Below are 26,448 nucleotides of genomic sequence, written 5' to 3'. Positions count from 1 at the left end.
CCTCCCTCTGCCTTTGCACACTCCCTCCCTCTGCCTTTGCACACTCCCTCCCTCTGCCTTTGCACACTCCCTCCCTCTGCCTTTGCACACTCCCTTCTGATTTGAACTGCCCAGGGTTGCTTCTCTTATTGGCATCTCAGTTTACCACATCTTACAACTTCGCTTTATACTTTCAATTCCTTGAATAAAGGGACCTGAGACATAGTAGGGGTCTTACTGAGGAGCCTGGATAATAATAACACTGCTGTGGAAATATAATCTCAAAATTCCCTTGGCTCCATAATCCAATTATAGTCTATTTCTTCTAAAGAATCCCTTTGTGTCCAAAACGAGTGCTCCTGAGATTTGGAGCACCTGCAATTTAGCCATGGCCATCCTGGATTGTCCACTGTGGCCTTACTCTCTCCTGGAATTTTGAAATCCTGAACACTCAATGCAGCTGGGAGACGAGAAGGGGTCAGTCATTCCCATCCTCATGTATGTGCATTATCACTTGAGGCTCTTGATAAAAATGTAGGTATAGATGCTATAGGAGTGTGGGGTGATGAGATTTTCATGTCTTCTCGCTCTTAGGTGAGGCTGAGGTGTGAATGAAGGACCATTAACTAGGAAGAGAAGGTAATGAAGGATGTGGGCATGAGAAAAAGCCAGTTGTTAAGGACTGTACATGGAGCAGGTGCACAGCATACTCCAATGGCTTTGAAACTCAGTACTGTAGCCACTCTGAACAATGTAGGGAGACTGGGCATTTCCTCTGTCTCTGTGTCCAGAATTGTATATGAGGCTTCATTGAATAGGATAAATGCCACATCCTTGGCAGGATTGCTCAGCTACTGAAGCTAGGATGAACAGAAATGATGGCATGAACCAGTGGAAGGACCATTTCCTAACATTCTCTGCTGTGGGGTATAAGAAGCTGCAGATACATGCCTAATGGTATGGCTTGGCAGGTGGCTAAAGAGATGAGTATATATGGAAGCCATCATGCAATCTGGGACAGAGAGAGTCCAGACATTTCACTACTCAGGCTGTCTCTCTTCCTCAAGATAAACTGCTGCTCTCAGTGGCAAAGACTGAGAAAGACCACTGGCAAAGACCATTCTTTGTGAGACTTGTGAGCCATAAGCCATCTGACAAGGAGCCTGCATGTAGACTCTCAATGGCAGGCATGGGTGTTGGTTCAGTCTTATCTCTGAGCCTCAATTCCAGCTCTTTCTTCCTTGCTACCTCATTGGCAGCTTATAATAGTTAGGTAACTTCTGTAATTGGGAGGCATCTTTCCATTCACCATCAGTTACTCCCAGGTCATGAAGGAGGGTTCTTCACACTCTTGACACCTCTTGGTCTACTTCCACTGGATAGTGAATCAGGAGCTGGCTGAGTTTTCTGAATAATATGTCACTGATAACCTGACCTCAGTTTCTTCTGTCCTTGTCATCTGGCTTCCTTTTTGAATCTTATCAATATGAATTCATCCAAATGCCCCCAGTGGTCATCCCAGAAGAATAGTTCTGTCTCTAGTTGCCTGAGTTGGGTTAGATATTGATAACAGGGCTTTTTATATTTGGATGTAGGGCATGCTGGAAGCCCAAGTTGGCATCAAGACTGTTATTTTCTATAATCCAGCATTGAGGGAAATTTGTATAAAGATTTTAAATATAATCTCCCACCTGTGTCCACTTGTAAATTAGTTCAGAACCCAGGAGACAAGGTGCAAATGGCCTGTACTGTCTAAACCCTTATAAAATGTGAACACCCCAGCCCTTACTAACTTACAGATCTTAGTCCTTTTGCTATCACAGTGAGCAAGGTGACTTATGGCTACTGAAGTGGCTCATTTTGCCTGGGGATAAGGGATTTTAGATTTGATTCAGAATGAAGATTTTAGTGATCACAATAAGATTTCAAAGCAATGCTGGTTTTCTAGATGGAAAACACTTATCAAAGCATTATTTGAGTTTATCTACTGTGTTTTATGATACATTTCATTCAGTATTATTATACAACTTTTAAGTCACCAAGTTTAGCCTTCCCCCTTGATTGTGAAATTTTGTTAGATATCCTAGCTGGTGCAGGCTTTAAGAGGCTGCCTACAGTGGTGAGGACTCACTCTGTCTCTGGGCATGTGATTTCACTTTGCACAAATTTCAGTTGTTACAAATAAAAACTGTCGCATACAGAGCGGAGATGTGTCTCTTCATAGTGATGGATCTGAATCTTGTTCTTGGAAAGCTTTATCAATTAGCCAGTGTCACAGCAATGTTGTGTGAACCACTCAGGAGGAAAACCATGGCAAACAACAGTAAACATTGATTCTTCCACACATGGATCCTTACATTGATCACAGGTTGACTGATACAGGTTAGATGTGTTGACCACATGATGATGCATCTTGCTTTCAAGGGTGGAAGCTTGGCTTATCTGTGTATGCTAATTCTTGATCCCAAGCCAACTGAGACACCAGATTCTGTGTCTTAAAAATTAAAATACCACAAGATAAGCCTAGCTCTAATGGCAACTTTAAACATCTGTTTGACTCCTATTAACAAGTCATATAAAGGAGCCCAGATCAAGAGATAGCCTCCGGTTCTACAGAGGGAGCTATAAAGTCAGTGCCAAAGGGTTTGGATCCAGAAAGGGGTAAAGAATAAGAGAGAATTTCTATTTGTCACAACAGTGGAAAGAGGCTCACTCCTGCCTGGGACACAGCCTTTTGCCTGCTTAGAAGCAACTATACTTTCTGCAAATAGATACCTAATATTAATATGAGTCTCTGAGAGCGTAGTGAGTGCCACTCACTTTGCATTCCTCCTTAAGCATTTGATAGTAGGTTCTCATACTTTTTTGGCATTTATTTCTTCCTTGGATATGCTCTATTCACATACTGTCTCCTTTAACATGGAATCTCCCCTGCTGAGCACAGAATTCCAGATGGAGCCTATCCATACACAGGGCCTTCCTATACTATAGGGGCTTTGCCTAGGCTAGCACAAGTCTAAGCTTTTATGAGGCAGTCATTTCACCTGTAGAGACTGCAGTTGTCTTTCCTGCTAGGGTTTTAACCCTCAAGGTCCAGCATTTAGTTATAAGCAATCTACTGTGTTGGATGCTCCTTGTATAGTACTAGAAATGCTTCTTGTGTAGTAACTATCTGTCTCATTCTTCCAATACCACCATGAGTAGGGATTTTAGCCCCTGAAATGGAAGTACTCAGACTCTTAGAGGGGATATGGCTTCTTCAGAGTCAACCTGACCCTGTCACCTAAAAAGATGTTATTTCTAACATCCCTTCTTGGTACCATGTATAGGTATGACAAGGTTTCACAAGGACGTTTTTCTCTCTTTGTCTCTGTTACCCACTATGGGTTTCTAGGGTCCTTCATGATGGTGAACAGCTCTGGAAGGGCTTCAGGCCAGAAAGCCCATCTTCTTCTGCCAACCTTGAAGGAGAATGACACTCACTGCATTGACTTCCATTACTACTTCTCCAGTCGAGATCGCTCCAGCCCGGGAGCCTTGAATGTCTACGTGAAGGTGAATGGTGGACCCCAAGGGAACCCTGTCTGGAACGTGTCTGGTGTCGTCACTGAGGGCTGGGTGAAGGCAGAGCTTGCCATCAGCACCTTCTGGCCTCATTTCTATCAGGTATGCCTTTACCTTTTCTTGCTTTCTAGCAGGTAATAATTACATCCCTTTATTTCCCTACCTTTCCCAGAGTGGATTGGTCTAAAAAGGGCCTCATTCATTTACTCTTTCAATACATACTGAAGAGTCTTTTCCAGGGATTCAGAGGTGATCTAGGACAGCCCCTGCTCCCTGGAGGTCATCAGGAAGAGACCAATGTATAAACAGTTCCAGCATAGCAATTTGCATGTGGGCTTCCTAAGACTGGAGGAATGCAGGCACCAGAGCCTCTTACAAACTAACAACTGCATTGCACACATGAAAAGATTGAGGTTCAAAGAGAGAAGCTGACTAGTCAGGTAGAGTCTATTTGGCTAGAAAGACAATATGATAGCTTCTAAGAAGAGAGGACAACCAGGACCTATTTGGAAGGCTCAATTAAAATACACTGGAAAGGTTGGACCAGGCACTGGAGATGTTCTGGAAAGTGGATGATGGAGAAGGAAGCAAGGGTGAGTGGGAGATTCTAAGGAATTTGGAAGCTAAGTTCTCCTTTTCTTTTTGTTGGTTTTGCATCAAGCTTTTGTTAATACTATTGTTTGTTTGTTTGTTTGTTTGTGTTTGAGGCAGGGTCAGTATGCTTTAGCCCAGAGTATCCTGAAACCCACAATGCATTTCAGGTTGGCCTCAAAGTTATAGCAATCCTTCAGTCTCCGCCTCCCAAGTGCTAGAACTTCAGATGTATGTAATCACACCCAGCAGAAACCAAGTCCTTTAAGGATGTCTTGCTGAAGAGATATACAGGGAACTGAACTTGCAGAGCATGCAAGTCATGGGTTTGAAGGCCAAGCTAACAATCAGGTCCTATAGCCACTGTGGTTCACAACTACCACTAGGGAAGAAGGGACCATGTTCTCCTAATTCTTTGTGGACCAATATTTCTATGAGCCAAAATAAACCATGCCATTGCAATGCCAAACTGTTGTGTTTGCTTTGAACCCCATACTCACTTGCCATACTTATCCCAGTGTGGATGATGTGAAAGGTTGCAGATCAATACCAATCTACAGAATGTTTGTGGGGTACAAATCCAGTCAAGTTTAAGTCAAAATTATTGGGAAATTTTCTCTTAAACACATCATTAGTTAAATTCCCCATGTCATGGAATCAACCTGTGTTTAAGTGTGCCATCCAGTGCCTTTCTTAAAGTAAAGCCACTGTTTTCTGCATTTTACCAACATCAACCATTGTATATTTTCATCATCCAACGAGCTCCCTTGTACCTAGTCTCAGCCTGCATTCACCCAGATGAAGGTTTTCAAGTAAGAAAGTACCACAAATCTGCATCTCGAGGAGCTTTTGTTGGTGTCTGGAGCAGAAGATAACCCCAGGGGTGACAGATGAGTGGCCAGGGTTTCTTAGATGGCTCTGAGTTCCACACCCAGTGGATAGTTCTTTCAGTCCATCAGGGTTAGGAATGCTTTCTCTACTGAGATTGCTTATTTACATCAATGGGGCAGCTTCAGATCTATTTCTTCTTTGCTTCGGAGACTAAAAATCAGAATTTAATACTCAATTACCTTCAGTACTTAGCCTACATTTTTTGTCACATCTATTTCCCATTTTATCTCCAATGAGTTGTGATTTGTTTTTAGAATGATTGCATTGTCCTCTGTTAGGCACTTCCTGTAATTCCTCTAGAATTAAAGGGAAGAGAATGATGATGATCCTGATGCTGATGCTAGTGGTGATGATGATGGTGATAATGATGGTGGTGGTGATGATGATGATACCTACCATTTGTTGAGTGCTTATGTTACAGGCACAGTATAAAATATCCTGTCAGAAATTCAGAGGTGAGTCAGGCAGAGCCTAGCCTTGTGGTAGTGAGTGTGGACTATACTCATTTTATATCAGGCAGAGCCCTATTTTCTCTGTGGGAGCAGCAATGTCTTACCAAGAAAATTGGCTAAAAAGAGACTATAATAGTTTTAACATGTGTGTCATTAACAGAGGCATACTTTATTGTAGATGTTTTGAGAAAGGTGCCTTTGGCCTCATTATTATTTTTTTAATCTTTTCTCCCCTTGTAAAGATGTTTTTAAAGTAGTACTAGGTCCACAAACCTCGATCTGGCATTCACAGTGTCAGATATATTTCAGAGTTCACAGTATTTGCAATTTACAAGGTTATAACATTTGCATGCACTGTGTGCTTTGTAAGTAACACCTATCATAGCATTGCAGAGCCAAGTATACAGATAGGCTGACCACAAAAATTATGTATATTTACAAGATATGGTATAAATTAAGGCTGTGTGTGGTATCCAAACAGCTCAGCTTAGCACTTATCACCAATTTATCTTATAAAATACTCATATGACATAGCTTGCTCCAGTGCATGCCAGGTGTCTAGATTGCCTTGGGGGGGGTGTCCTGTTTTGTGCCTGTATGGGTTCATGGCTGAGGTGAGATGTTCTTCTTTCTACTTCTTGGGAAGAACTCACACTAGTTGTTCTTTGAGATGCTTTTTAGTGTAGGTGAAGTGTTTCAGGCTTTGGGAAAGCTTTGTGGTTATTCTATTTAGAAAATACAGCCAGCCTAGTAGGGTACTAGGGAGCCAGAGTGAAATCTATGCATTGGTATGTAATCTACTGTCTTCTGTAGAAATTTGACCTTAATCTGCTTTTAGCATATCCCCATCTTAACATAGAGGTAGTATTCTAGAGAGTGGTGTCCCGGTTTTCTGGTTTATCCGAGATAGCCCTGCTTCACTCCGCTCATCCTGGTGAGTTGTTGAGCATCATGGGGACCAGTTGGACTGCTAGATTACACAGTCTATGTCCATAGAGGTTTACAGTGTGTATGTTGGTAGAAGTGATTTTGGCTTATCTCTATTGTGCACCAGACAAAAAAATGTTTTACTTTGGTAAGCCTCAGTATCTTTGTTGTCATTACCTAACTCTGCAATACGGTCATGAAAGCAGACTTCACAATATAAAAATGAATAGATGTAATTCTTTCAATAGAGGCTTATGTGTAGCAATGACTGATGGCCCAAGTTGATTTCCATGTTTTAGTTTGCTGAGCTCTGGTGCGGATGAAGCTGAGACACATATTACAGAGTCCAACAGCACATAGCAAGTTACTGACACAACTTAAGTTCCCTGGTCCCCAGGGTATCCCTACTTTACTGCTGACTATGAATATCTACCATCTCCATAAGCTCACAAGTACTCTCAATGAGACCTCAGGCTCCAGCCAGACCCTTTCTAGAGCCTTTTATGGGTAGACACAAAATAGGGTCATGGCTTGAAGTATGCTAAACATGTAGTTGACACAGAAAATGGTCTCTCCCACCTATTGCTCTGCTCTTTGATGGAGATTGAGGAAGAAAAGGACTTTTGATGAGCTCCCATTTCTGTAGCCTTTTGGTAAGCCTCTTCCTGTATTTACGTGTCTGTACTAGAGCTTCTTGTATTTGGTGGCAGCAGATCCCATCTTCCAGCGTAGGGGACATCATCCTGCCCAGATTCTCCAGCTCTGAGTTCCATGTCCTGGGTTTTGAGGAAGTGCTTTTCCTATTCTTGGAATCTGTTGTCCCTAGTTGTGTGATGGCCTGTGTCCTGCCGTCTATTGTTTAGGATTCCAGTGGTCTCTGAAGTAAGATAGAAAGAGGAACAGGATGGGTACTACTCTATGCTAAGCTAGATTCCACATGAGGAGGCTTGTCAGGCTTGAATTGATTGGAAGAAAGAAGGAACAAACATAGAAGGAAATGGAAGAAGGGGTGAAGCCATCTTTAAAGAAAGACACTGCATGGTTTTGCCTAGCCTCTCTAGCCTCTGTGCCTTTTCTGAGGTAAATAGCCTCACCGAGAGACTTCCAAGCAGTTTCCTGCATCCTCACATTTCCTCTGCTCTGATCTTTGTGATGACAAACCACTTGTCTGTTGAGGGCAGCAGTGTGGAAAAAGCACATGTCACTTCTGTGCACCCTTAGTCATTCCCAGGCACTCCTACGTCCATGGGCACACTCAAGCACACACATATGCCCAAATTCCTGCCTCTGCCCAGATTCAAATACACACACTCTCACAGGTGACAGAATGAGGAAGGGGACCTCCCAAGAGACACAGAGACAGGAGTGAAACAGCGTTTTTACATTCTCCATACTTTTAAAGCTCCAGTCCTGTGCATAGAGCCTGTGGACTGAGTCAAATTCAGTTTCCAGCATTGCTGGGTTTTGAACCTCATGGGTTTGTGTATTCATTTATTAAAGTCATATTTCACAGTCCTAAAATTGACTTTAGCTCTGTAATAAACAAAAATGTCATCTTTCATATGACTGGGCTTTGGACTGCTGGGCCTTCAGCAGGGCCCCAGGTGAGACAAATCCCTTTGCAGCCCTCCCCACTCACCCCACATTGCCTGCCTCTCTTAGGAAAGCTGATTTACTGCCTGGGAAGCCCTATGCTTCTGATCTATGCCTCTTTCCAGGTGATATCAATTCTATTTCATATTTTAGGAGTTCTTAAAACTGTTACTAAATTTTCAGCAACCTGCTTACTCTTCTCTCCATTTTCTGCCTATGTGAAATGGCCTTTTGTTCAGCACAGAGAAGTGCCCCATAGACCCTTCAAACAAAGGACTCGCCTGATGTTGGCGTAAGTCTTCCCCAGAGCTCAGTCCCTTTCTCAGGATCTTCCTGGCATTTGGCACTCTACATGTAGTGTTGACAGTAACAATTCAGGAGTTGTTGTCACAGCATCCCACCCTTCTCCTGTCCCACATGAGATGTCCATCTCTATTATACAGCAAATGCTCTTCCTTCTACACAGGCCTCTCTGAGCAGGCATGGGAAAGAATGCACCTTGATTGGACTCTAAGCAATCTTCCCTATAGTGTCTGCAGAGCACTCTTCCTAAGAGAGACTCTGATAAGCCAATGTTTTTCTCTTATCTTTTAAGACATGTTTGCAGCCCTTTGAAATTGTTGCTGTGGACTGAGTCAAATTCAGTTTCCAGCATTGCTGTGTTTTGCAGAAGGGTTGCTAAAGATCAGAGAGAAACCCCAATGTCTCTTAAGCCATGACCTGACATGTTTACCTCCCTCCCCCAAACATGTACAGCATGATTCATTTCTTTTTAGTTTAATGTAATTTTCTGGGAGTTACTTAGAGGTTTTGACTGCACAGTGGCAAGTTTGAACCAGTCTTTATAAGTTCCACCCTCTTGACACTTGGACCAGGAAGTCTCCAGCAGGGGTTTGAACCCAAATGAGCTGCAGTTAGCTGACAGTAGGCTCTGTGCAGCAACCTTGAGGCTGAGCAGTGTCCTTCAGAGGTGCTTGAGATATCTGGGTCAGCATTTTCCACTGTGATCTTTGCATCTCGGGTTCCTGCTTCTACCAGTGTCCTTTGCCCTTCTGGGCATGTGGCCCACTTCACCACCCCACTCTACCCACTCCCATCCTGCTCCCTGGAGACATTCAGCTCTAGAATGTTCCCATGCCTTTCTCTATCTCTTACCACATTTTCATGACCAAAGATAGCCATTATCTCTGTGTTGACAACTCCTGTACAGGCTCTTATTTCTTAGAGGACACTAGCATCCACCTTTATGGTGTTTGTACTTAAGGCATAGCCATTATCAGCATCTTCCATACAAAGGCAGAATGATGGGGCAGTCTTTGCCACCCAGAGTGACAGGAGCACAGGAGCCTTCTGAGTCAACTGAACATCTTCCATGCCATTTAAGAATTTGACACTTCTGTTTCATGTGTTTTGCAGATTGTATCTTATATCTTGGGTATTCTAAGTTTCTGGGCTAATATCCACTTATCAGTGAGTACATATCATTTGAGTTCTTTTGTGATTGTGTTACCTCACTCAGGATGATGCCCTCCAGATCCATCCATTTGCCTAGGAATTTCATAAATCCATTCTTTTTAATAGCTGAGTAGTTCTCCATTGTGTAAATGTACCACAGTTTTTGTATCCATTCCTCTGTTGAGGGGCATCTGGGTTCTTTCCAGCTTCTGGCTATTATAAATAAGGCTGCTATGAACATAGTGGAGCATGTGTCCTTCTTACCGGTTGGGTCATCTTCTGGATATATGCCCAGGAAAGGTATTGCAGGATCCTCCGGTAGTACTATGTCCAATTTTCTGAGGAACCACCAGACTGATTTCCAGAGTGGTTGTACAAGCTTGCAATCCCACCAGCAATGGAGGAGTGTTTCTCTTTCTCCACATCCTCACCAGCATCTGCTGTCACCTGAATTTTTGATCTTAGCCATTCTGACTGGTGTGAGGTGGAATCTCAGGGTTGTTTTGATTTGCATTTCTCTGATGATTAAAGATGTTGAACATTTTTTCAGGTGCTTCTCAGCCATTCAGTATTCCTCAAGTGAGAATTCTTTGTTTAGCTCTGAGCTCCATTTTTAATGGGGTTATTTCATTTTCTGGACTCCACCCTCTTGAGTTCTTTATATATATTGGATATTAGTCCCCTATCTGATTTAAGATAGGTAAAGATCCTTTCCCAATCTGTTGGTGGCCTTTTTGTCTTATTGACTGTGTCTTTTGCCTTGCAGAAGCTTTGCAGTTTCATGAGGTCCCATTTGTCAATTCTCGATCTTACAGCACAAGCCATTGCTGTTCTATTCAGGAATTTTTCCCCTGTGCCCATATCTTCGAGGCTTTTCCCCACTTTCTCCTCTATAAGTTTCAGTGTCTCTGGTTTTATGTGAAGTTCCTTGATCCACTTAGATTTGACCTTAGTACAAGGAGATAGGAATGGATCAATTTGCATTCTTCTACATGATAACAACCAGTTGTGCCAGCACCATTTGTTGAAAATGCTGTCTTTCTTCCACTGGATGGTTTTAGCTCCCTTGTCGAAGATCAAGTGACCATAGGTGTGTGGGTTCATTTCTGGATCTTCAATTCTATTCCATTGGTCTACTTGTCTGTCACTATAGCAATACCATGCAGTTTTTATCACAATTGCTTTGTAGTAAAGCTTTAGGTCAGGGAAAGTGTGGACACTTTGCCCCTTCTTAGAATTGGAAACAATCACCCATGGAAGGAGTTACAGAGACAAAGTTTGGAGCTGAGACAAAAGGATGGACCATCTAGAGACTGCCATATCCAGGGATCCATCCCATAATTAGCGTCCAAATGATGACACCATTGCATACACTAGCAAGCGTTTGCTGCAAGGACCCTGATATAGCTGTCTCTTGTGAGACTAGGCTGGGGCCTAGCAAACACAGAAGTGGATGCTCACAGTCAGCTATTGGATGGATCACTGGGCCCCCAATGGAGGAGCCAGAGAAAGTATCCAAGGAGGTAAAGAGATCTGCAACCCTGTAGGTGCAACAACATTATGAACTAACCAGTACCCCAGAGCTCTTGACTCTAGCTGCATATGTATCAAAGATGGCCTAGTCGTCCATCACTGGAAAGAGAGGCCCATTGGACAGGCAAACTTTATATGCTGCAGTACAGGGGAATGCCAGGGCCAAAAAAATGGGAATGGGTGGGTAGGGAATTGGGGGGGGAGGGTATGGGGGACTTTTGGGATAGCATTGGAAATGTAATTGAGGAAAATACGTAATTAAAAAAATATTAAAAAAAAAAAAAAGAATTTGACACTTAGCCGGGCATGGTGGTGCATGCCTTTAATCCCAGCACTCGGGAGACAGAGGCAGGTAGATTTTCTGAGTTCAAGACCAGCCTGGTCTACAGAGTGAGTTCCAGGACAGCCAGGGCTATATAGAGAATCCTGTCTCGAAAAACAAACAAACAAACAAACAAACAAAGAATTTGACACTTAGAGATTAATATCATTCCTATTTTATCTTTTACGACTTTTTCTGTTGAAATGATTTGCCAAACTTTTTGGAGTCTATTTGTTTCTTTTCTTGGCTATCAATAATTCTTTGGAACTCCCAAACTCCCCCCCCCCAAAGGATATGCTTTTGGGATATATATCACCACATATGTCATTTGGCTTTCAATATTTTTATACTCCTGTTAACACAAATAATTATTAAGATACATTGTATAGGTTTTTTAAACTTAGAAAATTTGATTAGAAAATTGTATGAGACTAAACCTACACAATCTTGTTCATTAGGAGACTTATTGGTATTACACTATAACATAGCCTATGATCTTTTTATAGATCCATGAGCATTTGAACAGAAAATTAATACATTTAAGAGTATAGATAGATAGATAGATAGATAGATAGATAGATAGATAGATAGATAGATAGGTAGTATTGCTTTTTCCATTTGATTGATCAGAGACCAAGACATAGGATGAAATCTTGAGATACTATCTTCTTTTCCCCATCATCGTTTTCCTTTCAAGTCTCTTGACTGAGTTGTAGAGATCAAGTTAGTCTCCTTGATGGTTTATTTTTTCCATTTTGGTTAAAATTCTACTTTGAAACATTCACATTATTTTTTGAAACAACTGTGTTCTGCTCACTTACATTTTTCTTATTGTGTCTTTGTTCCACTTGCTATTTGTAAGGTTACTAAGTCATTCTGCCTTAGGTGTTTATCTTACATCACAATTAGACTTTGATTATTTAGACAGCCTGGCTGTTTGGCTCTATTTTAACCCATTTATATTTATTGTCAAAACAAACATATTTTTGTATTTGTCATTTTTTTGTTCCACAGTGTGAATACTTTTTTTTTGCTATTTCTTTTGAAATATATTTGTTGTACATTCTCTATTTTCTTTTAATTTTCCTACAGACATTACTTTGGTTTTTCCATTAAATTATTTGAACACATACACACACACACACACACACACACACACACACACACACACACACACACACACACACACACACACACACACACACACACACACCTGGTTCTTTATGAAAAGACTTCTATGAGTTTTCTTTTCTGCAGAATGAAAGAGATGCCATTCCCTTATTCTGCATGGTCTTTTGTTTATTTTAGCTTATGCACAAATCCACGTGTTAGTTCTCTCTGAAGGACAGGACTGCATCATTTTAGGAAAACATTTTTTGAGAGCAGAAGCAGCTGTCTTGTTATGTGACTGTTACCCCCCTCATTATATCTCAAAACTCCCACAGATAAACTTTAACACCAAGAAAACTGCCCCATTCACAGCAATTGCCATATTCTTAATTTGCTCTCTTGGTATAATTTTTAGATCTCCAGGGCCAAAAGAGAATGCTAAGCATTGGGTCCACTGGCCTGAACAATATGATTTCCTATAAATATTTCCTGTCGTTGATATCATCACCCATTGTGGTGTCCAATCACAGGCTTGAGTTGAGTAGTAGAGACAGGACAGGGGGTTCATTATGGACAACATCAAGGTGGTAGATATGGAAAACATTCACAGGCTGAATCAAAACACTGACACTGATACCTGCCTGCCTTTGATCCACAAATGGATGCTTCCTATGATCTGTCTAAGAACAAATATGGAAAAGCCAGGCTGTAGCTAAGAAATTTCAGTATGGTAGAATGAAAATAAGGCATGAGGTTAAAGTAGAAGCCCATAGATGTGCCCAGATGCCCTATAATATCACTGCATTACTAGAGAGATGTCCCATTGGAGGTAAGGTAAAAGATTTGAAATATGCTCATAGCTGTTACATACAGATTGCATGTGAGGCAACTTTATGTTATGTGGGTAGAATTTCAGAACTATGGGCTGTTTTTATGATGGTGATTAGTGTTCTGACCAATGGCTTAAGACATAGAGCTGGGCTTGACATTACCAATGAGTTGGCAGTGGTGGAAGGTTGAATGTGTATAGTTAGATGATAAGTAGAAGAAGCCAAGAATCCAAAGGGATAGAGAAGAAGGGATGCCTATAAATCCTATAAATGCATGTTAGGACACACACATATATGTGTATGTATGTGTGTATAGATATACATATATACATATATGAGTGTATGTATATATATGAGTGTATGTATATATATGTGTGTGTGTGTATATATATATATATATATATATATGTATATATATATATATATATATACATAATATGAGAAAGCCAAATATGTAGTATCCATTGAGCCCAAGTAGAGACCAAAAAATCTGTGAATAGTGACAATTGTAGTAGGATTGTAATAAGAATTATAAAAGACATTTAATGCAGTTTGTGGATGATTTGACAGTATTCATAAGCAATCCCCAAAATTCTGCCAGAGAACTCCTACAGCTGATAAACACCTTCATCAAAGTGGCTGGATACAAAATTAAATAAAAAAAAATCAGTAGCCTTCCTTTATATGAATGGTATTAGGGAAAGAATACCTTTGTCAATAGCTACCAATGATAGAAAGTATATAACCATGAAAGTGAAAGACCTATATGACAAGAACTTTAAGTGTCTAACAATTTAAATAGGATACTAATTCTTTCCACCTGAAAGGTACCTAATATGGTAGATACTGTAATTCTAGGTACAGACGCTAGGACTCAAGACAGGAAGTTACTATACCTGTACCTCAAGGGACCTCTTTCTTCTTTTATAAAAATATTATTTTTAAATGTGTGAGTTTTATGTGTACATGTATGACTACATACCAGCAGAGGGCATCAGTCTCACCTGACTACAGTTATAGAAGTTTGTGAGCTACAATATGGGTGCTGGGAATTGAACTCAGAATCTCTGGAAGAAAAGCCCATGCTCTTTACTACTGGGCCATCTCTCCAATCCCACCATCTTCCTTCTTAAAATAAGAGAAAAGATTGGGGGCAAGAGCTTCATCAGATTTAGTAATTAGAATATTAGTGCCTGTCATGAATAGAATCTTGAGAGGAATATTTAATAAAGGTTGGGAATTTTATGCTTATTATTTTATGGTGAAAACAATTGTGTTAGGAATGGCTTATTAAACTACTAAGAATTATGATTGAAATGCAACTGGCCACAGAGAAAAAACTTGCTACAAAGAGGTACTTTTTCAAGAATAGGAAAAGCTAAAGCTATGTTAAGGTCAGAGGGAAAGGAGTAGGGCCTGGAAATACAGAATAGCAAAAGAAAGCCAAGAAGAGCCTTGGTTCTAGAAACTGCAGCAGGGATCAGTCAGATACTGAGAGTGCATGCAGAAATTGTGGTTGGTGTGAAGGAAGGTTAGGTGTGGGGGTAAGGAGTGGGAAGTCAGCCCCTCTCTCATCTTCTTGAGGCTCTAGAGCCTTCTGGGATTGGGTGAGAGGAAGATGCAACGAGCACACTGGGTAGGGTTTGGGGATGGAGAGGGAAGGTCCACAGTGGGCTTGACAAGGTTCAAAAGGAGGTGTAAAGGAATTAGTCTTTCAGAGAGAGTGACATGGGTGATTAGACGCCTAGAATTCTGGAGAGTGTCGGAAGATCTAGAATGTACAGACTCTGGGAACTGTGTGAGTCTAAGGAGCCCATGGGAGAGGAGGGTTAGGAGAGGATTGTAGGGTTAGAGTCTGACAGAGAATTACTGACAGAGTGTTTGAGAATGTAGCTGATACAGTTTGGGGGAGTATGAACTAGTAGTGTGATGCTTGCACACATGCTCATCTGTTCCCAGTGAGGGGACGGGGAATGCAGGGGAGGCTTAGTTATATAACCCATGTGGAAGTAAAAGGTTTCAGTAGGAATCAGAGAGTAGAGAAGAGAAAAATTCTTGCTTCCTTCCACTCCTGGATACAACCAGGTAGGTTGCTGCTAGTTTCTAAGAGGCATAATGAAGAAGTCTAGGAAACCTTAGTAAGTGGCTCAACCTGCAAGGTGCTTGCTATGCAAACACAAGGGCTTGAGTTTGACCCCTAGCATCTTGTAAGAAGAAGGCAGGTGTTTAGTTCCAGTGCTGGGAAGGCATAGACAGGCAACTGATGGCCTGACAGTCTAGCGTAGTTGGAGAATTCCAAGCCAAGTGAGAGACCTATCTCCAAAAATAAATAAATAAATAAATAAATAAATAAATAAATAAATAAATATCCCAAAATGGGTGGCACCTGAGGAATGACAACAAAGGTTAGCCAATATATACACATTTACACATTCACACAAACACACATACACATACATATACACAGAGGAAGACCAAGTTGATTGCAGAATAGCATCAAGATCAATAAGGACATTAGGCTATTAATAAGTAGTAGCTTCTGTAATTCATTTGAAACCACAATGAAGGAGATGCCCGGGACCTTGATCTGATTATTTGTTGCTGTGACTGAGTGTTATCGCTAAAAATCCATTAATCCATCATTCCAAATGACTGGCTGTTCTTTCTTTCTTTTTTTAAAATGCATTTCATTACATTGTATTTGTGTGTGTGTGTGTCTATGACTGGCTTTTCTTGCTGGTCACCAGAGTGCAGACTTTTTGCCTAGTTTGGAAACCCAAGTTACTGGGAAGCACAGTGTACGCTTCTAACAGAAGACATTGTTAGTTGGTTCTGATGGGTAGCTGACACAGGAAGTGACTGAGGTCTGGGTGGCTTCTTCAGGTGAATGTAGACGACTGATTCTGTGAAACTGACATCAGCCCTGTATATTGCAGGTGATATTTGAATCCGTCTCTTTGAAAGGTCATCCTGGTTACATCGCTGTGGACGAAGTTCGGGTCCTCGCTCATCCATGCAGTAAGTCTGTTCGTTTCCCTGGATACATTATTTCTATATGCCGGACTGGGTAGTCACAAGGCTGTAAAATCCTATTCATTCAGCTCATAGCTATCTCTCACTCACTAGCTCTTAATCCTTCAAAACTGCTCACAGAATGCAAGGCAATCAGTTCTGAATAAATCCATAATTTGGCTGGCCTGTTCAACAGCAGCATCTCCAGGAATTTGTGAGACTGGCAAAACAATTTGTCTGAATCTCTCTCCATTATTAAGGGAGTCTAAAGTCCTGATTGTTTATTAGTGGGATTCAGACCACTGAAGTAGAAGGATTAGAGACCTTTGGATAGAATCTTTTGCAATTGTCCTTTAAAAAAAAAGCAAAACAGAACAGAAAAAGAACAACATTAAACATGGAGCAAATTAGCACACTCTTCACAAACAGGGAAAAGAACCCCAAAGCTATTAATTCTTTTTCTTTCTTCCTTTTTTTTTTTTTTTGGAAATTCACAATGTCATTATTGTATTTTTTCTTGAATATTTTTTATTAATTAATTTTTTTACACTCCATATTTTATCCCATCTCCACCTTCCAACTGTTCCACATACCATATCTCCTCCCCCTTCCCCCACCCCATTTGACCTCTAAACTCCCTGGGGCCTCCAGTCTCTTGAGGGTTAGGTGCATCATCTCTTAATAAACATAGACCTGAAGTCCTCTACTATATGTGTGTTGGGGGACTCATATCAGCTGGTATATGCTGCCTGTTTGGTGGTCCAGTGTTTGAGAGCTCTCAGGGGGTCCAGATTAATTGAGACTGCTGGTCCTCCTACAGGATCGCCCTTCTCCTCAGCTTCTTTCAGCCTTCCCTAATTCAACAACAGGAGTCAGCTGCTTCTGTCCATTGGTTGGGTGCAAATATCTGCACCTAACTATTTCAGCTACTTACTGGGTCTTCCGGAGTGCGGTCATGCTAGGTCCCTTTTTGTGAGTGCTCCATAGCCTCAGTAATAGTGTCAGGCCTTGGGACCTCCTCTTGAGCTGGATTCCACTTTGGGCCTCTTACTGGAACTTCTTTTCCTCAGTTTTCCTCTCCATTTTCATTCCTGTAATTCTTTCAGACAGGAACAATTATGGATCAGAGTTGTAACTGTGGGATGGCAACCCCACCCCTCACTTGATGTCCTGTCTTTCTGCTGGAGGTAGGCTCTATAAGTTCCCTCTCCCTAATGTCTAGAAATTTATCTAAGATCCCTCCCTTTGAGTCCTGAGAGACTCTCACCTCCCAGGTCTCTAGTGCATTCTGGAGGGTCCTCTCAAAAAGAAAGGACAATATATTAAGTATCTTACAACAAAGCCAAAAGCAGAGAGCCACAAGCACATAAAACCACCTACAAAAACAAACATATCAGGAACCAACAGTCATTCTCTCTTTAATATCTCTCAATATTAATGGACTCAACTCACCTATAAAAAGACATAAGCTAACAGACTGGCTACACAAACAAGATCCAACATTTTGCTGCATACAAGAAATATACTTCAATAAAAAGATAGACACTATTCTTTAAAAATAATTTCAAATACACTCATCAACTCTATGCAGGTGTAGGGCGAGATTTCTTATGGTATTTAGTGCTCATGGTAGAATATCAAGAGTCTTCATGTGGCTCACCACTTCAAGCTCCCCTTCGTGCAGTAACACTTGAATGTGTTTCAGCAAAGAGCCACTGCTCCTGGCCAGCCTGGGTGCAGGCAGCTGTGATGGTATCACACCTATAAGTATATGGTTGGATGTCTAAAGTCTCGGGATGCCTAGGAATCAAGGAAGCCACTGCCAGAGTTGGCTGGGATGCCAGGTCCTCAGTTTGGGAGTGCTTTTGTCATAGATTTCTACCAGTTGTTTCTACATAACCCCTGAGGGTTTCTCCATTCTCCCATGTGGTCATGAGACATTGAATAAATATAGTTTAGTAGGATAATATATCCATGGCAGACTGACATTTAAAAATTTTTAATTTATTCTTTGAAAATCTCATACGTGTAATATAATATATCTTTATTATATCTCATTCCCCTTCCAGTCACCCTCAGAATCCCACACTACATCTTCCTCCCAGCTTCATCCTTCTTCCTTCCTTACCTCCCCCCTCATTATTTCCTTCCTTCCTTGCTTCTTAATTAATTATTGAAAACCCACAGAGTTTCATTAGTGCTTTCCATATATTCACAGTTGTTGGGTTCATTCTTGGGGCATAGGGAGCTGCCAGTGGTCACACACCTAAAGAAAAAAAAAAAGACATCGCCCCTCCCCCAACACACTACAGCTGTTCACTGCCCAAAGCTCCTCAGCTAGGGGTAGGCTCTCTAGGGAGCTCTTTCTCCTTTCTTGCGAGAATTTTGAAATGGCTAGATTGTGTGCAGTTCATATGTAGTGAACCACAAGATGCTATGATTTCACATGTGCAGCAGCTGTGTCATACCCAGAGACCAGCAATTCACAGACCTCCCCTTTGTATCTTCTTGCTTGTCCATTCTTTCGATCTCCTGTTATGTTTCCCAAGACTTCCAGGCTGAAGATTGATTTAGAGTGCCCATCTGTAGCTGAGTTTGCTCTTTGAAGGCTTTGTAGAATTCTGTAATGAACTCATCTAGTCCTGGCCTGATTTTCAGCTGGGAGACTTTAGTGTTTCAGTCTTGTTGCTCATTATGGAACTGTTCAAGATTTATTTAAATTTCATATTGATTTACTTTTCATATATTGTAACCATCTAGAAAAGAGTCCATTCCCTTTAGATATTTTTTTTCAGTTTAGTACAGTAGGGGTGTTTAAAAATATGTTCTTATGATTTTCTGAATTTCACTGGTATCTGTTCTTATGTCTCCCAGTTCATTTCTTTCTTTTTATTTTATTTTATTTTATTTTATTTTTTATTAGGTATTTTCCTCATTTACACTTCCAATGCTATCCAAAAAGTCCCCAATACACCCCCCCCACTCCCCTACCCACCCACTCCCACTTTTTGGCCCCGGCGTTCCCCTGTACTGGGGCATATAAAGTTTGCAAGTCCAATGGGTCCCAGTTCATTTCTAATTTTACCAAATTGTATCTTTTCTTTTGATAAATTTGACCAATCTTTCCAAAACCCATCTCATGATGCTATTGATTATTTTGTAGTATTTTCTACTACATTAATTACAGTCTTGGTTTTGATTATCTCTTTTCATCTACTACTTGGATGACTGGTTTGTTCTTATTTTTCCATGGCTCATCATTAAGTTATTTATTTGAAGCAGGCACTTATTGTTATAAATAGTCCTCTTAGAACAAGAAGACCAACCTTCTAAGGAAAAGAGGTTTAATTAGCTCACAGGTTTTGGAGGTTTGAAGGGCATAACACTGGCATAGGCTCCGGTCAGTGATGGCTTTCCAGAATCTGGGAGCAGAACAGAGCATCATATGGGAATAAAGAGGGAGTGTACATGTGGATGCCGTCTCTGTCCATTTATTTTTAACACTGGGATTGAACTCTTAGTGTTCCACTGTGACAACCTCATCAAAATCTTAACAACATCTAAAACAGCTCTAATGGTTACAGTCAGATTCAGACCTCTTTGTGCCATGGAATTCAGGAATTCAATTTTGGTATGAGTTTGGAAGATTAACCATATTGAAACCACAATTATGCTATGGCTAAGGAAGTCTCCCTATGAGGCACACCCTGTGTACTTCCCTATGTATCTTTAACCCACGCCCCCATACCCAGGCATGAGCCTCCCACCAGCCCCATCATGTTGCTTCAATTGAAATGGATCTTTTCATTTCTGCTACCATTCATTTGTCAGACCTTAAATCGCTATTTTGCTCTAGCTTCCTGGGATAAGAGCACCATGGTCTGACTCATTAGCTTAAAGCACCTTCTCTGGAAAAATGTATGCTAAGTTCCAGGTTCCGATCAATGCTTGTGGGGGGACTGACTGGGTCTGAAATCTACATAAGAGAGATCTACTCTTGGAGAAATCAATTTAGAAACACTGAGGTTAGATTCCCTATGACTCTCCCTATTCTCTGGGTTATGTCTCAAGTCTCTCAGAGTGTCTTAGATGGTTCTCTCCATTTACTCATGCCTGGGAAATGTCTCTGATGAAGTAGACTTCTTGTGAAAAGGATCCAAAGTCCCCAGCATTGCAGGGGTTCTACAGTAGGCATGCAGACAGGTTTTCCTTACTTGTTCTGACTGTCTTCCTTCCCAGACTCTCATGAGTCTCACATGCCTGTAGCTGCCCACAGCTACACAAACTGGGTTCCTGAATGGGAAGCTGGGGCTGTATGGGAGAAATTGTGAGAGGAATAACAAGCCAAGACAAAGTTTTCTGATCAAGGCCAATGTTTACTTAAGAGTCTGAGCTTATAAAGGGGGAAGGGGAAGATCTCATCCTCTACCATGCCAGGATCTCAGGATAGTGTCAGGAGAACAGGTTCAGCCTCTCAGCATGTAGTAGTGTCCTCTTGGAGGAAACCCCTGATGTGGCAGAACAATAGACCTAATCTAGGTCTGAAGACTCCACCCTAGGTGGGCTAGCTGACAGTGACAGAACAGGTCTAAGCCAGCCTGCTCAAAGCTGGGAGATGATACAGATGCCTGTTGGGGGATGGTCTGTATTCAAGATGGACAGTGGTATCAGGAAATATCTGCTCTTCTTGCTTCCATTTAACTATACATTCAACCCTGTACATTCTTCAGTTTTGAGTAGTCTTCCCGATAAACCTTTTATCTTCTGCACATACTGCACATGCCTCTCTCCATAGAGTATGCTCATCTTTGCTGCCTAAATTCATTATTTTTATGCTTGGAGATGGTCTTTCTGGTAGGTGGCACTGTTTTCCCTCCAGCAGAATACAGTATGGTACTCTGTTCTTGGGTCCCAGTGCTCTGTGTTCAGGAAGGAAACCTCACTTTCACTATAATACCCTGTTTTGGTGTCCCCTAGTCTCAACTGTCTTATCTCCAAGTCCTGCCCACCACCATCAAATATCCCCTTCTCTTTGTTGTATCTCTGTAGGGGAACATCCCAAGATGACATTTGGATGGCTTTCTACCCACAAAATTCCTAAGGATCATTGGACATCTTCCCAGTGTTCACTGGGACTTCTGTGAATTTAAGATTCTCCTCATAGCCTCATCCTCCTCCTGCTGAGAAGTGTGGATTGCATGGCTATAGAATTGCTAAGAGTCACTTACCCAGCAAATGGGCCATGGGATATAACTCTAGAAGACATGACCTTGGCTTTATTTCTGCATGGTGTATTGTGGCTGTGTTCAATCCTAGTGCTTAGGAGGCTTAAGCACATCCTTGCCAGCACATATACTCTGAGGCCTATGGAAGGGTAGCTGGAATTGGAGAAGAATCACATTAAGGATATGTGCAAACACCGCCAGTGTGTATAGACCTCTGAGGTATACCCACAGCTCATATGCTCAGTGCATTCATTGCTAGCACAGGATTTTATCCATTCTTCATCTCAACAAGTAAATTATTGATTGTGAACTGTGTGTTCAAGAGCTCTCCTGGGCATAGCTGATAGTTAAGTAAGAAAGGGTTGGCTTTTGGCGCTTGATTGGCAGGGGGGCGAGAAGGAAGAAAGAAATGAAAGTATCTAATACTAGATAAGCAGTGGATAATTTGGGGTAATGGAATGAGCCGTGAATATGATAAATATGGGAGGTGGAATTCCTTCAGTAGTGTGTTCAAAGATGTGGTCAGAGCTGGGACTCTAATCATAGAAAAAGGAATTTGCTTTCTAAGAATTTGGTGGGGGCTTCTAGGAAGAGGAAATGGTAAGTTTCCAAAGGAAGACATCCCAGTGCTGCCGGTGTGTCCTGGTAGATGGAGCACAGCAGACAATATTTTAGGTAAACCTTGGGCAAGTGAACTGGGACCTCTCCACCTAGGGCTTTAGGCATCATTATGAGTGGGTGTTAGCAGGGAGGCAATGTGAGGAAGGCTTTTGGGGAATGGAATAGTTTTAGTTAACTCATAAAGGATGCTGTGCAGCATATGAGTTTGAGTCCCATAGGAAGGATGGGGAAACTATAAGAAAGAGCATTCTAGAGCTATGCAAAAAGCAGGGGTGACCTGGAGCAGGATTGTGAAGAGTCAGCCACTCACCACTCAGGGAGCATTTATTGAGCTTGTACTCAGTGTCTGGGATTATGGAACTACATAAGACAAATTCATTGTCTGTCTTTGCAAGACTCCGTCAAAGTGAATGAGATCAAAAAGCAAACAGCCAGCTCTGCATTTATATAATATGTAACAGATGGTTTATTGCTTTGCAAGAACTGCCACCAGGACGTGCCAGAGACTAGGTGGCTTAAGTGATCACTAGATTTTCCAATAGCCCTTGTGGCTAGGAAGTCAAGGTTAAGGTGCTAAAGGTTTGCCTTTGTAGATCATCTTCCTGGGCTGGCAAATGGTTTCCTCAGTACAACCTCCCCATGGGCTTTTCCTATCTGTGTAAGTCCTTGGTGTCCTTTTGTGTGTCCACAATTCTTCTTTCTGTAAGAACACTAGTTGGATTAGATCAGGGTCTACCCCAACAGTCTTGTTTGAACTTGATCAGTTCCTACAAGGCTCTATTCCTAGATTCGGTTACATTTCATGTACCAGGTTCTGGAAGATAGAAGCACCATGGAGAAACAGACATGCAAAAGGGTGCTGCATTCAGGCCCTGAAGATAACTAGTCTTATTTGATTGGTTGCATTGGGAGACAGATGACTGCCTCTGTATCTCTGAGAATTCTTGCTACCTCTGAAGTGCTCACCACAGACCTTGGGGCTGCTTATGGGTTTTAACTTTCTGATTTGTCTGATACACTCTTGTGTTTTCCCCAAAAGCTCAGCCTTTGAATTAATTTCTCTCAAAAGTTTTTCAGATGTTATCTGTACAGAAAAAGATGCATTTCATTATGTCTTCAAATGTTCTGAGTCTCCACGTCTGTCCTTCAAAATATTTCCTATTGACATGTGGCCAGAATTTATCAATAAATGTTTCAATTAATTATTCTAAAAGTTGTGGACAGAGAAATCATCACTGATTTGCAATTTTATCCTCTATACATTGAAGCTGGCTCTAAATGTTTATCTCAAAATTCCAAAACAGTTACCAAAAGCCAGACCTTATCCTCCAAGTATATTATTTTCTTTTATAATGGAAAACTTCTCATCCATATTTTATAGCTCATTTAACTTTTTTTGTTGTGGTTGTTATTATTCCAAAAGTAGTTTGGCCAAAGCCACCATCCACTGCTGTGTCTTGGTGTCAGCTGTTAGCAGGGGCCTCTGCGGTTATAAGTTTGTTAAATGTCAGCACACTTTGCCACACAGCTTCAAACTTTCTAACTCCCAAGTTGACTTTTCCAACCTCTTTTTGCTCCCATCACAGCCTCGCAGGGTCCTGTCGCTCAGCCCACAGAACACCAGCAACATTGTTTCTAATGGATGTAGCAGTTTTCACTTCAATTGTGTGGTTCCCTGCTGAGCATTGTCAGGTTTAAAGAGCGAGATAAAGGGCACAATAATACGTCTTCAGATGCTGCACTGACATCTGCAGGAGTTTAAATGTCACCGGCACCAAGGCATTTTGCCCCAAATACACAACCAGTTTTGTCTTAACCCTGTTCAGCAGGTTCCCATTTTAGAGGAAATCAGTCTCAAGGAGGATGGTGGTGGGGGCGGGGTGGGGTGGGGTGGGGGCTGCTTAAAGCTGGGCAGGTGGCTGCTTGGAGGACCCGAGGTCACTTGTTATTGGCTGGAGGTTGGGTGAATTGGTATAATAATTTCATTCGCAGAAATGCAGAGGCAGATAATGACGGAAAGGGATTGGCCAATGAACAGACTGGAGTTGGGGATGGAAGGAGGGTCAGAAAAGCAGGCTCCAGGACAAGACCAAACACAAGGAGGATCCCAACAGAAAGACACTCACTGATCATGAGACATGGCTGATCCAGGGCCTTGGAGAATAGAGTTAAGCGTCTATGGAGAGAGTGCAGAAGGAGAGGTTAGTTGAGAAAAGTTCCTGCGATTGAGTGGTTCCCACAGTGTGTGTAGAGAGGAGCCTCACTGCTGGATTTACAGGCCCAGAGAAGGCCCAACAGGCCAGTGGGAACTGTCCCAGGAGACTGAACATAAGAGCAACTTACCAGAGGCCACAAACTGGTGGGCCCTGACTGTTGATGGCTTTAGCTAAGACTGTGGTGTGTTCATCAAACTTAGTCAAGGTTTTTGGGTGGAAGACTTCACCTAAAACACAGACTTCTCTTTTTATTTTCTGGAGAAATCTGATGACTGACAGCTGTGAGCAAGGTACTCCCACCCCCACCCTACTCCCTGCTGGCCTTTAGCAGCAGAGCCTCCCTTTCAATACAGTGTGAGGTCTCTCTAGTTCCCCTATTTATCCACTGCACCTTAATTTGCCAACATTAAAATGGGTGCCAAATACTGGTCCTCACTTTGACCACAGCATTTCTCCTTATTTACTGAAATATCTTTCCAAAATGGGAAACGAGAGAGAGAGAGAGAGAGAGAGAGAGAGAGAGAGAGAGAGAGAGAGAGGAGAGAGGGAGGAAGCAAGAAGGTGGTGACTTTGTTAGTGTTGATTTACAGTGGAATCGCTTTGTTAATTTTGATAGCTGTCTAGTTTCTGTGAGAGTTCGGGCTTGATGTGTCTGCTGGAAATCAGGGCTATTAGTGTTTCCCCGGAATTTCACACCCGAAACATTCAATATCCACATTCTGAATATAGAAGGGAGGGAGGGGGTGGAGTAAAAAGGAAAGAATCCAGAATGAAACTATGGGGCTGAAGTGGGAGGAGAGGAGAGTCAGAAACAGGCAGGTGCCAATCAATGACCAAAGAAGGACTAGTTCTGACTGCACGTGTCCTAAAACTAAACCACTTGTCACATGCACATGAGTGTAAGAAAAAAGGGGCTTTGGTAAAATGCACAGGACATCTTAACTTTGGAGCCAACATACACCCCCTCCCTATATAGGAAAGGTGTCCCTTTCCCTTTTATAACTGAAGCAAAATCAGACCTATAAGGTTTGCTCCATCTGTGGCTGAAGAACTGGTAGTTCTAAAAATAGCTTCACAAAATTATACAGGAGCACCAAAGGACAGCAATTTCAAGCAACCCGAGAGCAGCCTGGCATCTATCACATTGGTAGATGCAGGAATCTTGAACAAGGAGACGGACAGCAGAAGTGGCCTCACCTGGGCCTTGGACCCTTGACACCTTAGCCGCAGGGTCCTGACAACAGCATCTGAACTGTTGTCAGCTGGTTTAAAAACATGAGCAGATGGTATATACTTTCTCATGGCAAGTGTCCTTGATCACACTGAAGTCCTTGAGTTTTGGAGTCTTCCTGGTGGTGGCACATTTTGGTAGACCAAACCGTTCAAAACATCCACAGGGGAAGGTAATGTGGACTGCGGTCCTTGTAAAATATCTGAGAGCAAACAGAGAAGCCAGGAGACTCACCACCATCTGCCCTGGAAGTTCTTTCTCTGCACTGTGAGGCTGTCTGATGATACCAACTTCCCTCTCAAGGCCAGGAAGGCAGTAGGGCGGCTCGTTTGAAACTGAGTTTGGAACTGTTTCTGACTCTGTAGCTTTGGTGCCTGGTATAGTTTCATTTCTGTTGTGTGATAAAATACCCAGATTAAAAAACAACTTAGGAGAAAAGAATTTATTTGGCTTAAAATTCCAGGTTACAATCTATCATAGTCGGGGATTCAAAGCAGATGGGTGAGAAGCAGATATTCAGTCAAGCGCAGAGGAAAATGCACATCCTTGCTTGCTGATTTCTCCACTGCGCGATTTCTCCATTTAAAAATGTAGGATACCCCTGTCTTGGAAATGGCACCCTACCCATACTGGGCTATATCTTCCTACATAAATTAGCTTCATTGAGATAATCCCCTACAGAAAGGGAACACTGATTTACTGCTGGTGGGAATGCAAACTGGTACAACCACTATGGAAATCAGTGTGGAAGAAAATTTATCCTCAGAAGATGGAAATAGCTGTACCACAGGATCTAGCTATACCACTCCTGGTATATACCAAAGGTCTCTCTATCTTATTACAAGATGCTTGCTCATTCATGTTTACTGCTGCTCTGGCCACCTCAGCTAGTAAAT

General features: G+C 41.8%; 1 protein-coding gene across 11 annotated transcripts in view; it reads left to right on the top strand.

The window, feature by feature from the left end:
* The window catches only part of Ptprt (protein tyrosine phosphatase receptor type T), a 1,083,833-nt gene that overhangs the window by 365,700 nt on the left and 691,685 nt on the right, over positions 1 to 26,448 (top strand). For all 11 annotated transcript variants that reach the window (XM_021156881.1, XM_021156878.1, XM_021156880.1 and 8 more), the window contains exons 3-4: positions 3,374 to 3,645; positions 16,184 to 16,265. In XM_021156881.1, coding sequence (XP_021012540.1) covers positions 3,374 to 3,645; positions 16,184 to 16,265 — 354 coding nt within the window. The remainder of the gene's footprint in view (positions 1 to 3,373; positions 3,646 to 16,183; positions 16,266 to 26,448) is intronic.

This window comes from Mus caroli, chromosome 2 (assembly GCF_900094665.2).
Source record: "Mus caroli chromosome 2, CAROLI_EIJ_v1.1, whole genome shotgun sequence".
Lineage (NCBI taxonomy): Eukaryota > Metazoa > Chordata > Mammalia > Rodentia > Muridae > Mus > Mus caroli.
This window is presented reverse-complemented; position numbering and strand designations above follow the sequence as displayed.